The sequence below is a fragment of the Cetorhinus maximus genome, chromosome 13 (genome assembly GCF_964194155.1).
Source record: "Cetorhinus maximus chromosome 13, sCetMax3.hap1.1, whole genome shotgun sequence".
Taxonomy (NCBI): domain Eukaryota; kingdom Metazoa; phylum Chordata; class Chondrichthyes; order Lamniformes; family Cetorhinidae; genus Cetorhinus; species Cetorhinus maximus.
Genome location: NC_135891.1, coordinates 69,776,669 through 69,791,577, shown reverse-complemented (window position 1 = coordinate 69,791,577; position 14,909 = coordinate 69,776,669). Strand labels below are relative to the sequence as shown.

Sequence of the window (14,909 nt, the reverse complement as noted above, 5' to 3'; positions counted from 1 at the left end):
ATGTCTAAATGCAGTAAGACCAAGACAATATCCAGGCTTGGGCTGACATGGCAAGTAACATTTGTGCCAACCAGTGCCAGGCAATGACCACCTCCAACAAGAGAGAATCTAACCATCATCCCATTACATTCAATGGCATTACTATCACTGAATTGCCCCCACTATCATCCTAGGGGTTACTATTGACCAGAAAATGAACTGGGCTAGCCATATAAATACTGTGGCTACAAGAGCAAGTCAGCTAGTAATCCTGCAGTAACTCACCACCTGACCCCCTCAAAGCCTGTCCACCATCTATAAGGCACAAGTCAGGAGTATGGTGGAATACTCTCCACTTGCCTGAAGAATGCAGCTCCCACAACACTCAAGAAGCTTGACATTGCCCACTTGATTGGCACCCATCCACCACTGACGCACAGTGGCAGCAGTGTGTACCATCTACAAAATGCACTGCAGGAACTTGAGGCTCATTAGGCAGCACCTTCCAAACCCAGGAATACCACCATGTAGAAAGACAAGGGCAGCAGAGACATGGGAACACCACCACGTGGATGATCCCCTCCAAGCCACCCACCATCTTGAGTTGGAAATGTATTGCCGTTCCTTCACTGTCACTGGGTCAAAATTCTGGAACTCCCTTCCTAACAGCACTGTGGGTGTACCTACACCACATGGACTGCAGCGGTTCAAGAAAGCAGCTCTCGAGGGGAACCAAATTAAAGACTGGCATCTGTCCTGTGTAGCTTCATTCAGTTTGGTACCTCTTAAATATGCCTGGTGCTGTTTTTGGGAGTGCTCTCTTGCACTCATTGAAGCAGGGCTGGCCCTTGGCTTGTCAAATGAGGGTTATGCCAGGCTATGAGATTACTGATTGTGGTCTAATATGCTGCTGATGGCTTAGTGCTTCATGGATGCCCAGTTTTGAGCTGCTAGATCTGTTCTGAATCTATCCTATTTAGCATAGCTGCAGTGCCACATAACATGGAAGTAATCCTTGGTATGAAGTTGGGGCTCATTCTCTGCAAGGACTGTGATGGTTACTCCTACCAGTACTGCTGTGGATAGATGTATCTGCAGCTGCTAGATTGAGGGTGAAATAGAGTAGGTTTTTCCCTCTTGATTTGTTCACCACCTGTTGCAAGTCCAGTTTTGCAGTTATGTCTTTTATGACTTAGCCAGTAGTGCTGCTACTGAGTCACTCTTGGTGATGGGCATTGAAGGCCCCTGCCCAGAGTACATTCTATGCCCTTGCTACTCTTCGTGCTTCTTCTAAGCAGTATTCAACATGGAGTATGGATCATTAGCTGAGGTGGGGACAGTAGGTGGTAATTAGCAGGGGGAGTTCATGCCTGTGCTTGACCTGATGTCATGAGACTTCATAGGTCTGGCATCAATGTTGAGAACTCCCAGGACAACTTTCTCCTATGTCTAGGCTGCATTTTCATGCAAAATGGCTAGCTGCAAGAGGGGGTGGGTCCCTCAGTCTCCTCCAATCACTCTGGTTCCTTACCTTCCAGTAATTGCTGCAACAATGCTCTACCAATCGACTACTGAGAATGATGAATCCCCAGTTTTGAATCTCAAAACATTTAAGATTCAGGGAGGTTCCTGTGAAAAGAATACTTATGGGCTAGCCTTTCTTTTCCTATTAGCTGAAAAAAAGCATGAAGTTGAGCTACATTGAATTCAGTAAACAGCAAAACAATTTATTTAGTCACATCCAGTTACAGTAGAGAATATTTCTAGATAAAACAATCATGCTTTTAAATTGTTCCCTCCTCCTTGGTCTTTAGTGGTAGTATTGGCATTAGATTAGGCTCAGGCTATGAGTACCTTAACAAAATGTTCTTTCTTTGCCAGGTTGGGTAGCAAGCAGCAGTGGGGCAACTGAGGGGCTAGCACAAACAGGAACAGATCCAGTCCTCATGAATTTACCAAGGATGACTAACTGCTGCTTTAACTTAGCACAGATCAGGAGTCCCAGATGGGACCATCTTGCTGCCACTGTTAGAGGATCAAATACTGCTGTTTAGTGTCCAATCAGTTGAGCACCACACTGATCTATTTGCTCATTCCACCATTTGACCAAGGCCCGGACACATCCATTCTGACAATTATTAATGAGTAAGTTTTTGAAAAAAATCAGGAGCAGAATTTAAGGTGCCTCTTAAATCCAAGAAGTCTTTTTTGTTAACAGTGGCTGGCAAGAACATTAAAGAAATGATATACTTCATCTTTGTCAAACACAGCCACTTCCACTGAACACTCTGCACAGCGCACTGGATAGTACAACTCTTCCTTCTCACCATCCTGTGGTGAAGCAGTCAATTCTGTTGATCCTTTGACTCTCTCATATCTGTTCCTTCTCTTCTGGTTTGCTGGCTCCTTGTATTTGAGAACTTCTCCTCTGTTAATGATACAATTCATCACAAACATAGCCCTGTACTGCTCTTTGTACAATTCATGCCTGAAAAGATAAAGGAGAGAACATTATTACACTAAGGATAGAAAATTATATCTCTCAGCTGGGATTTTCCAGTCCTGCTGAAGTCAGTGGACTTTTGGCTGCTACATCCTCTGCAGGGGAACCTGTCATGCTGAGGTGAGAAAATCCCAGCCCTTGTGTCTGATATGAATATATGTTAAATGGCCTGGTACAATCACCATCCAATTTGCACAGTCCCAAAGCATAAAACTAGCAATCAGATTGCCATCTTGGGATGGAACACTGAAGTAGTCCATTCAACCCCTTGAATCTGGTAAAGATTTGGGGTCTCTTGTCACTGGTACAACAGAGGCCTCCTGAACTCCAAATGATGCCAATCCATTGCACAGAAATAGCAACATGAAAAATGTTTTTTTAAAAAAAAGCATTGCCATCAGTTCTTAGATTACCGCACCACTCTGCTCAACTTTAAAGGCATTCAATAAAGTGGCACAAAAAGTTAGCACACAAGCTAAACGCCTCCAAGTTGGGTGTAACACACTATGCCCCATCCACACCAAGCCAAGCCACACCACACCACCTCACGTTCCCATCCATCCCCACCATGGCCCCTCATACCATCCATGCCAACCTTTCCACCCCATGGCCAACACTGCCAACTCATGCCCCCCACCCACCGCTCTAACACCCAACATGCCAACTCCCCGAGTAGCCACCATGGCCAGACCTCAGGACTGCCGATATTAAAAGTACTTAAAATGTCTATTGATGAATTCACTATTTAAAAAAAAAACATTTATAAAAACCCATCCACTGCATTTAAATTCATTTAATACTGAATAAGTATTCACAGTCCCACTTCAAAAACTTTAAGCACTGTGAGGTGTCAAACAAACGGTACTGACAGGCAACTCATTGTGATAATGATGGGTTGTGAAATCAGTCATGCAGCACTAATCCTGTAGTGGCATAAACAGAAGGACAACGGGGTCTTAATGGTAGTGATACTGACTAAGGGAGGTGCTGATGGTGGCATTAAGGTAAGAAACCAGAATGTGATAATAGCAGGACAAAGGTAAGCACTCTGGAAAGAACAACATGAACAAGTGACAGATGGCCCTAGTGGGGGAGGGGACAGTGATGGGAATAAAGATCAAAAATAGGATAAAAGGTGGGGATATAAAAATGAAAATAAAAAAATAAAAATGTGGATTTTCATTTTTATTCATTGTTTTATCCCCACCGTTTATCTTTGTTCTCTTCTTTGCTTCCACCTATCACTGGCCTTCTATCCAGCTTCACCTGCTCCACCCCCCCTTAAACAGTATAATTTTCATCACATCTTTACTTCTCTTTAGCTCTGAAGAACAGTCATATGAACTGGAAACGTTAACTCTGTCTTTCTCTCCACAATTGCTGTTAGACCTGCTGAGTTTTTCCTGCATCCGCAATATTTTGCTTTTATCTTTGTGAATCTTTGGAATTCTCTATCCCAAGAAGATTGTGGATGCTCTATCCTGAAGTATGTTCGAGGTTGAGATGCATTAGATATTTGGTTTCTTGGACAATCAGATTCTCATGTTCTTAGAATGACAGGTGACCTGAAACTCAAAGTCATGCTGGTAGACTGAACTGAGGTGTTCTGCAAAGCGGTCATATTGGTCTACAACTGGCCTCACCATTGTATTGTGAGCAGTCAATCCTGTATACTAAATTGAAATTACAAGTAGATCACTGTTTCACCTGAAAGGAATGTTTGGGGCCCTGGACAGTGCGAAGGGAGGTTACAAGGGAGATGTTATATCTCCTGTGCTTGCATAGGAAGGTGCTGTGTGAAGGAGAGGGTGTTTAGAGTGGTTGAAGAGTGAAGGGTGTCTTGGAGGAGGGAATCATCCCTTTTGGAATGCTGAAAGGGAGGAGAGGCAGAGATGTGTTTGCTAATGGCATCATCCTGGTGGCAGAAATGGCAGCCAATGAACCATTAATGTAGAGTGGAAACTTTACAGCCTTCCTGATGTTCAACAATTTCAGATCGTAACCACAATTTATCAGTCACCAGTTATTGGTAATGGTTCTGCTTTTCCCAGTTACACCTCCTCTCAACCCATACCTACCACCCAATTATGGACTGTCCCTTTTGTTCTTCCCACTAACCCCACCACACCCCGCACCCCCCAGCCCTTCCCTGCCTTTGTACTCGCTTAAAACCTGTTACACCTCAAAAATTTTTCCAGTTCTCACAAAGGTCACAGGCCTGAAAACATTGGCCCGAATTTAGTGTTGCTACCACCAATGGAAAACAAGTCGGCGGGTGCACTTATATGTAAAGTATCAGCTTCCTGATGGTGGGATGAAAGTTGTGAATTAAGATTGCAGCGGATTGGAGATGGATCGAGCTTCCTAACGGCAAGCAGCGGGAGCCTATTTTTAATGCATCAGCATGTCATGCACACAATAAAAAAAATTTCACCAGATTAAATTGTACCTTTGCAATTAACTCTACAGCAAACGAAAAACAAGTCTTCAGATTCACGACTGGTTATAAGTGGTGTGCAGCAGACAAGGTCATCTTCCTGGAGGATTTGGACTGAGTAGGAGCTGCTTTTCTTTCATGGGAAACTTGTTTGACCCCAGGAGAGAAAGCATCGATGCATTTGAGATCAAGTGGTGTCAATGCAATAGGATTGGGAAATGGCTGACTGAGGGAGGGAGGCTGGTGGTGGACCTTCATAGGCTCGTGGAGGACAAAGGGAGGAAATTGGACTTCATAGGGAAGGTCAATATCTACAGACAGGAGAAACATGATTGTGGGAAGCTCTGGGCAGTGCGGGGGGGGCGGGGGTGGAGTTGAAATAAGCAGATGGTAGCAAGGAGGTGGGGGAAGATCAGAAGGTTCTAGAAGCAGCTGTAGTCTCAAGGCATCCAATCTCACAGCCAGACTGATGTTGCTAACTTGCAGGGATTGAATATCTGTCCGGGGGCCCTTTAACTATGGCGCCTGGACCTTTGATCCCGTGAGGTAACGGCAGGGTCATTGACTATCTGCACGATTGGTTGGGCTTCTTGTCCATGAATATCTAATTAGCTGGCCGCTGCAACATTAGCCTACAAGTGGAAGTCCTTCACACTACCAGTTCTGTTGTTGGGACATTCAACACTACAATAAGATTCCGGCCATTAACCCGGTTTCCCTCTCTACAGGTGCTGCCCGTCAGACCTGCTGAGTGTTTCCAGCCTTTTCTATTTTTCCTTCAAATGTACTTAATTTGATGTGAAACACTTTAGGGCATCCTGAGAAGTCAGACAAGTCTTTCTTCAAATGTAGGGAGTTTTATAATCTGCGAAGCACTAGGCAGATGTAACATGCCCTTCCCTGACTATCTCCTATAAGCAACAGAAACCTTTCAAAACTACATCTTGTACATGAATGGTGGACATTGCTTTGAGTCTCTACTTCCTCGATACTTTGCTTTATACACACACACTGACTTAGCTCAAAAAAAATGAGTACAAAACTATACTAGACGGCTTAAAACAGTGGCACAGTTTAAAAGTTTATTTACAAAGGCAACACAATTTGGTTGAGATACCTTAGAGTGTCCTTTAAATGGAGGGTGCTACTTTAATTTAGGTGCCTGTCACTTTTGCGCCAACTACAAGCGAGAGAAATCAAAACACTTTGAACGATGTTCGAGTGGGTGTTCGCAGAATATCTACACCTTCCCTACCTAACCTACCTGAGGTGCTGACTCATGTTCGGGTAACAAATTCGTATGTTATGCTTGCTGCTCCGGCTTCTCATTTGTGACCCAGGACAGAGGCAGTTGGCAGGTACAATTAGGAACATCATGGCCATCTTGGTCCAATCCCACCTGGTATCCTCAAACATGCAGGGGCTCCTGGATACTAATCCGGAACAAGAACCTTGATACCTCTTCCCTCCTTAGCCCAGGACCAGTTTGAGTATCTCAACATGACCACCAAACTTAGCATTGACCAGGGACTGAATCTGGGGCAGTGTGACTAATTCCTAGCCTGGCATCTGCACAAGAGCTAATTGCCACTTCTTACCGCTGGCAATCCAGGCACAGGGTTGTCATACACGCGGGACAGTTCAGAACTGCATCGCTGGTTGGAACAGGCGCAGTTTTGGACTGATTTGACCGGTTATCAAGCCCACGGTACCTGCAAAGGAAGGATGTTGGGAGTTAGGTCTTATTGAGGTTTTATATTAGATTCACCTTTACATCCTAACTTATATACTCTATGCTCATTAGAAAATTTTAATTTTTAGTTTTCTTCATAGCTTGATCCACTTGTGATGCTGCTTTTATTGTACCTCGAACCTCCAAATTACTGGGTTTTTCTATATTACCCAGCTTCCCTGGCCCCCGCCCCAAAGTAAAATTATTGTTCTTTGAAAACATGCTACTATAGATCTTCTCAGTCAGTGAGCAGCCCATGTCATACTGTCATGATTTGGGACCATACTGCAAACTGTGTAACATAACTGATATTTCCCCATGGTTTAGTCCTCTCTACCTGGAGTCTTGGACACTTGTGTCAGTTACTTGCATGCCGCAGATATCTTTTGGTTCCATCCTCATCTTTAGTCATTGCCCAAGTATCCTCCCATTGTCCCCAGCACTCACACCCTTCCAACTACCCCAGGTTATCCCTGAAAGCACAGGGAGAAGACAGTGCCCCAGCTTCAACAAATTTTCCTCCTTCCATCAGTCATCCAAACAAGCAACCAGCTGGCAACCCAAATCCAGAATAGGAACATTTAATTCTAAAACATTGTGCAGATACAAAACTTATTTCAAAACCCTACTGAGCTGGCACCAGAGAACACCCCAAGAAGCTGATGCTGAGGAGGACAACTTGGACGCTGAAGATGGAAGCTAAGAATTGTTCTGTCATCAAAATTAGATTAGGAACTAGGGGATGTCCGATAAATCCTCACAGCTCACTGTTTGGCTTTAGGTACTGAAAGCTAGACCAGCAGCAAGCATCAAAACCAACTCCAGTCTCTTGCTGATAGAGATGAGTTGCCACCTCACCAGGGAAAAGTCTCCTCCTTCAACACAAAGCAAAGAGAGAATGTTCACTCACCCTCTCCTCTGCCTGTCAACCCAGGCCTGATCACGATCATCTTGATCTGGATCGTACAACAGCTCATCGTTTGTCAGGACCTTCTGCCTCTTCTTGCGTTTCTTCTTTGAGTCACATTCTTCTGCAAGGATTAAGGCAATGTTTAGAGGGGCTGTCCAAGTGTCATTAAATTCATTCTTGAATTGCAGAAGAAGGGAAGGCTAGGAGATTTCCTTTGCTCCAAAGCAACCCTCTGATTTATAAGAGAAATAAAATCATGTTGATCAGAAGCTTCAGTTCATATTTCTGTAGAAAATGTATTTTTTGTATTTATCATTCACAGGATGTTGGTGTCACTGGCAAGGCTGGTATTTATTGCCCATCTTTAATTCCCCGAGAAAGCTGTGGTCTTTGTAACGGTTTGATACAACTGAGCCCAGTGGCTTGCTGGGTCACTTCAGATGATGTTTAGAGTTAACACCATTGCAGTGGGGACTTGAGTCAGGTGTAGGCCAGGCTGGTTGAGGTGGCATGTTTCCCATCCTATAGGCATCAGAGAACCTGTGGGGTTATTTTTCAACAATTCAACAGGTTCATTGTCACTCTTTACTTCCAGATTATTTTTATAATGAATTCAAATTTTCAAACTGCCATGGTGGCATTTGGACTTGCGCTCTCTAGATTATTAGCCAAGTAAATAGCCACTATACTATCACACCTGTGTGATCCAGATGGAAAGCTAGAAGCTGTAGCCCCATACAGGCCACTCGGGTAAAGGGGAATATCCCCCTCTGGTGTTCCATTAGGAAGGCTGAGGTTGTGGTTTATCAGTGTGTAGTGGTTCCAGGACACTATCCAGTCCCTCCAAATTTGTAATTTGTGTTGTTTCTGCGCAAGTCACTATTGCACATTCTCCATGAGGTATTATTGGAGCAGCAATTGGAGGGGCTTAGTTCGAGGGTACTTGTCAGACAACTAAAACTGACAATCTTACGAGAACACGTTATCTAAAAAATGTGAACCAACATTATTCTGGATGGACTCACCTAACCCTTCAGACACACAGAAGTCGAGCCTTAGGGCTTGAGGAAAGGCTTGGAGTTGAATCTAGGACAAAGCAATCCACTTGATCAGCACCCCATCTACCAACTTCAACATTTAGTCCCTCCACCACCGATGCACAGGGGCAGCAGTGTGTATCATCTACAAGGTGCATTGCAGCAACTCATCAAGGGTCCTTCAACAGCACCTTTCAAACCTGAAACTCTACCATCTAGAAGGACAAGGGCTGCAGAAACATGGAAACCCCTCCAACCACTCATCATCCTGGCTTGGAAATATATCGCCGTTCCTTCACTATCACTGGGTCAAAATCCTGGAAATCTCTCTCTGACAGCACTGTGGGTGTACCTATACCACATGGACCGCAGGGGTTCTAGAAAGCAGCTCACCACCACCTTCTCAAGGGCAATTAGGAATAGGCAATAAATGCTGGCCTACCCAACGAGGCTAACATCCCAAGAATGAATAAATGCCATAGAGATCAGAGGAGCAGGTCAATTCTCCAAGCCACTTATACACACCTGAGTGCTCACAGAAGCACTGGCAGCAGGATTGCATGCTGCTGATGTGAAGGTTGAACAAAAGCTCATCTTGCAGCACCAACGCACTGTACCTTGTCAACCCCCAACCCCTCCCTTCCCGGAGGAGAGACACCGACCCCTGACCGCCCCCAGCCACCCCGGAGGGGCATTGACACCTGACCCTCCCAGACACTGTGGTGGGGCACTGACCCCTGACCGTCCCGAGCCACCGCAGAGGGGCACTGACCCCTGACCATCACCAACCACTGCAGAGGGGCACAGACCCCTGACCATCACCAGCCACTGCGGAGGGGCACAGACCCCTGACCGTCCCGAGCACCGCGGAGAGGCACTGACCCCTGACCATCCTGAGCCACCGCAGAGGGGCACTGACCCCTGACGGTCACCTGCCACTGCGGAGGGGCACAGACCCCTGACCGTCCCGAGCACCGCGGAGAGGCACTGTCCCCAGCCACCGCGGAGGGGCACTGACCCCTGACCGTCACCAGCCACCGCAGAGGGGCACTGACCCCTGACCATCCTGAGCCACCGCAGAGGGGCACTGACCCCTGACCGTCCCCAGCCACCACGGAGGGGCATTGACCCCTGACCATCCCCACTACATAGGGATATCGACCCCTGTTCCCTGAGCCTGGGCCTCTGGATTACTAGTCCAGTGACATTACCACAATGCCACCAGCTCGACCCTGAGGGAAGACTTCCACTCCCATTGGGAACAAAGTCCTGCCTCATTCGAGCTGCCAGCCAATAGTTCTCTGGTCCCAGCAGCGCCACTGGGAGTGGTAGACACTGCTGGGACTGCAGTGGATCCCAGAGGGAAGTGAGCAGTGATGGAGTCTGGACTTGAAGGCAAGTCCGGGTTCTCGTTTGGGCCAGGCTGGCATTCCCTCATTCCAGTGAATGAATTTTAAAAATTCATGTATGTTAGATCCTGCAGTATTAACAGCAGTGTTATCTCAATCCAACTCCACTGGCTTTTGGGCAGTTTATCGTCAACAAATCCCACCCCCAACCCCCTCACCGCCTCATTTTCCATTTCCATATCCCGGTCTAAGAAGCTAACTCTCACTTGGACATGCTTCCACAGAGCCAGCAGCCCTTAGTACCTTGACCAAGTGATCTATCTTCATAAAAACAAAAAGCTAAAAGCTACTGCGGATGCTGGAAATCCAAAACAAAATAAAAACAGAATTACCTGGAAAAACTCAGCAAGTCTGGCAGCATCGGCGGAGAAGAAATCAGTCAACGTTTCGAGCCCTCATGGCCCTTCAGCAGAACTGAAGCATAGTTTCAACAAGGGAGAAATATAAATTGGTTTAAGGTGGGTGGGGGGGAAGAGACACATTGAGGGTGTGGTGTGAGCAGATAATCAAAAGATGTCAGAGACAAAAGGGTCAAAGAGGTGTTGAAGATGGTGGTCTTTGTCTGAGAAAAGTGCTAATTAAGAATGCAAGACAGGATATTCAAAGTACAGCTCTAGTGGGGGTGGGGTGGAAAGACTAAAGGTTTTAGTTTTAGATTTAAAAATAATGGAAATAGGTGGGGAAAGAAGAATCTATATAGATTATTGAAAAAAAAGGCGGGTGGGGGGGGGAAAGAAACGGGGTGGGGATGGGGGGAGGGGGAGTTTAAGATCTAAAGTTGTTGAATTCAATATTCAGCCCAGAAGGCTGTAAAGTGCCTAGTCGGAAGATGAGGTGCTGTTCCTCCAGTTTGCGTTGGGCTTCACTGGAACAATGCAGCAAGCCAAGGACAGACATGTGGGCAAGAGAACAGGGTGGAGTGTTAAAATGGCAAGCGACAGGGAGGTTTGGGTCTTTCTTGCGGACAGACCGCATGTGTTCCGCAAAACGGTCGCCCAGTTTGCGTTTGGTCTCTCCAATGTAGAGGAGACCGCATTGGGAGCAACGAATGCAGTAGGCTAAGTTAGGGGAAATGCAAGTGAAATGCTGCTTCACTTGAAAGGAGTGTTTGGGCCCTTGGACGGTGAGGAGAGAGGAAGTGAAGGGGCAGGTGTTGCATCTTCTGCGTGGGCATGGGGAGGTGCCATAAGTGGGGGTTGAGGAGTAGGGGGTGATGGAGGAGTGGACCAGGGTGTCCCGGAGGGAACGATCCCTACGGAATGCTGTCAAGGGGGGTGAAGGGAAGATGTGTTTGGTGGTGGCATCATGCTGGAGTTGGCGGAAATGGCGGAGGATGATCCTTTGAATGCGGAGGCTGGTGGGGTGATAAGTGAGGACAAGGGGGACCCTATCATGTTTCTGGGAAGGAGGAGAAGGCGTGAGGGAGGATGCGCGGGATATGGGCCGGACACGGTTGAGGGCCCTGTCAACGACCGTGGATGGAAAACCTCGGTTAAGGAAGAAGGAGGACATGTCCGAGGAGCTGTTTTTGAAGGTAGCGTCATCAGAACAGATGCGACGAAGATTCTTCTTTCCCCACCTATTTCCATTATTTTTAAATCTAAAACTAAAACCTTTAGTCTTTCCACCCCACCCCCACTAGAGCTGTACTTTGAATATCCTGTCTTGCATTCTTAATTAGCACTTTTCTCAGACAAAGACCACCACCTTCAACACCTCTTTGACCCTTTTGTCTCTGACATCTTTTGATTATCTGCTCACACCACACCCTCAATGTGTCTCTTCCCCCCCACCCACCTTAAACCAATTTATATTTCTCCCTTGTTGAAACTATGCTTCAGTTCTGCTGAAGGGCCATGAGGGCTCGAAACGTTGACTGATTTCTTCTCCGCCGATGCTGCCAGACTTGCTGAGTTTTTCCAGGTAATTCTGTTTTTATTTTGTTTTGGATTTCCAGCATCCGCAGTAGCTTTTAGCTTTTTGTTTTTATCTTTGTGTTTGATTGACTGCCACCTCTCTTCAAAAAAATGCCCTCTTGGAAGAAGTATGGTTCTGTCCTCCGACAGGATTTCCGACTGTCTCTTCTGCCCTGCTCACCTTCATTGCTTTCCATTTCTCTCCTGGTGTTTGACAAGGTGTTTACTAAAACCCGCTTTCACAGCCATATCTCCTTTCTCAGTGACTGTCTCCGTCTCCGACTCACCCCACGTGGATTTCAACTGAAATTCCATCCCTCTTGTTTCGAACCCACCCAGGATTACAGGTATCTCCGGGACATAAAACGTTTCTCGGACTGCTGTTCCCGTCGCATTCTGAGATCCACACTCAGTGCCATGCGCCGCCATATGAACACACTTGACCTCTCCCTCCAGCAGCACCGCCGCACCCTTTTTCAAAGCTGCGCGTGCCCCCAGTTTCATTTTATTCTTCGCCTCATCCGTCGCCTCAACAAGAAACTTTTTCTCTTTCTCTCAAGTGCTAAGGAACGCAAGCTCCAACAACTCATCGACTCCAACACCCATCGGGGACCCTCCACCCCTGCTTGTCCCTCCGTCCTCACCCCATCTTCCAATCCCAGCCCCAGCCGCGTATTCACTATACCCCCTGACCTTCCCCTCTCCGATGCTGAACGTTCAGTGCTCAGCAAAGGACTTAGTTTCATACCCTTACGCCCTCATCTCAATGAATTTCGGGCTCGGCATGATGCTGAACTCTTCTTCCGCCGTCTTCGTCTCCGTGCTCACTTCTTTGGGCAGGAGTCCTCTCCCCGTTCAACGGATCCTTTTACCCACCTCCAATATTCTCCCTCCACTTGGACCCCTCCCTCTGGATTCTTACCTTCTCTTGATCTTTTCATTGAGAACTGTCGGCGTGACATTAGCCGTCTCAATTTCTCTGCTCCTCTCACCCATTCTAATCTGTCTCTCTCTGAACTCACTGCATTCCGTTCTCTCAGGTCCAACCCCAACATTGTCATCAAACCCGCTGACAAGGGTGGTACTGTTGTTGTCTGGCGCATTGACCTCTACCTCGCGGAGGCTGAGCGTCAACTCGCAGACGTTTCCTCCTACCTCTCCCTGGACCATGACCCCACCACAGAACATCAAGCCATTGTTTCCAGGACTGTCACTGACCTCATCTCCTCTGGAGATCTTCCTCCCACAGCTTCCAACTTGATAGTCGCCCAACCTCGGATGGCCCGCTTCTACCTCCTACCCAAAATCCACAAACAGAACTGTCCTGGCAGACCGATCGTGTCAGCCTGTTCCTGCCCCACGGAACTCATTTCTCATTATCTTGACTCCCTTCTCTCTCCCCTTGTCCAGTCCCTTCCCACCTACATCCGTGATTCCTCTGACACCTTACGTCACATCAACAATTTCCAGTTCCCTGGCCCCAACCGCTTCCTCTTCACCATGGATGTCCAATCCCTCTACACCTCCATCCCCCACCAGGATGGTCTGAGGGCCCTTAGCTTCTTCCTTGAACAGAGGCCCCAACAATCCCCATCCACCACTACTCTCCTCCGTCTGGCTGAACTTGTTCTCACACTGAACAATTTCTCCTTTAACTCCTCTCACTTCCTCCAAATAAAAGGTGTGGCTATGGGTACCCGCATGGGCCCCAGCTATGCCTGTCTCTTTATGGGGTATGTGGAACATTCCTTGTTCCAGTCCTACTCCGGCCCCCTCCCACAACTCTTTCTCCGGTACATCGATGATTACTTCGGTGCTGCTTCATGCTCTCGTCGGGACCTGGAAAAATTTATTAATTTTGCTTCCAATCTCCACCCCTCCATCATCTTCACATGGTCCATCTCTGACACTTCTCTTCCCTTCCTTGACCTCTCTGTCTCAATTTCTGATGATAGACTGTCCACCAATATCCATTACAAGCCTACCGACTCCCACAGCTACCTCGACTACAGCTCCTCACACCCCGCTTCCTGTAAAGACTCCATCCCATTCTCTCAGTTCCTTCGCCTCCGTCGCATCTGTTCTGATGACGCTACCTTCAAAAACAGCTCCTCGGACATGTCCTCCTTCTTCCTTAACCGAGGTTTTCCATCCACGGTCGTTGACAGGGCCCTCAACCGTGTCCGGCCCATATCCCGCGCATCCTCCCTCACGCCTTCTCCTCCTTCCCAGAAACATGATAGGGTCCCCCTTGTCCTCACTTATCACCCCACCAGCCTCCGCATTCAAAGGATCATCCTCCGCCATTTCCGCCAACTCCAGCATGATGCCACCACCAAACACATCTTCCCTTCACCCCCCTTGACAGCATTCCGTAGGGATCGTTCCCTCCGGGACACCCTGGTCCACTCCTCCATCACCCCCTACTCCTCAACCCCCACTTATGGCACCTCCCCATGCCCACGCAGAAGATGCAACACCTGCCCCTTCACTTCCTCTCTCCTCACCGTCCAAGGGCCCAAACACTCCTTTCAAGTGAAGCAGCATTTCACTTGCATTTCCCCTAACTTAGTCTACTGCATTCGTTGCTCCCAATGCGGTCTCCTCTACATTGGAGAGACCAAACGCAAACTGGGCGACCGTTTTGCGGAACACCTGCGGTCTGTCCGCAAGAAAGACCCAAACCTCCCTGTCGCTTGCCATTTTAACACTCCACCCTGTTCTCTTGCCCACATGTCTGTCCTTGGCTTGCTGCATTGTTCCAGTGAAGCCCAACGCAAACTGGAGGAACAGCACCTCATCTTCCGACTAGGCACTTTACAGCCTTCTGGGCTGAATATTGAATTCAACAACTTTAGATCTTAAACTCCCCCTCCCCCCATCCCCACCCCGTTTCTTTCCCCCCCCCACCCGCCTTTTTTTTCAATAATCTATATAGATTCTTCTTTCCCCACCTATTTCCATTATTTTTAAATCTAAAACTAAA

General features: G+C 47.3%; 1 protein-coding gene across 2 annotated transcripts in view; it reads right to left on the bottom strand.

The window, feature by feature from the left end:
• Nucleotides 1-14,909, bottom strand: part of eapp (e2f-associated phosphoprotein) — a 503,058-nt gene that overhangs the window by 473,888 nt on the left and 14,261 nt on the right. Inside the window, exons 4-6 of one of the 2 annotated variants that reach the window (XR_013578457.1) lie at nt 7,562-7,682; nt 6,518-6,631; nt 1,719-2,467 (exon numbers count right to left, since the gene is read on the bottom strand). Coding sequence is in view for 1 of the 2 variants with exons in the window: in XM_078555512.1 (XP_078411638.1) it covers nt 2,191-2,467; nt 6,518-6,631; nt 7,562-7,682 (512 nt within the window). In the remaining variant the exon portion in view is untranslated. Of the gene's footprint in view, nt 1-1,680; nt 2,468-6,517; nt 6,632-7,561; nt 7,683-14,909 lie in introns of those variants that run through there. The other variant, XM_078555512.1, reaches the window with a different exon arrangement.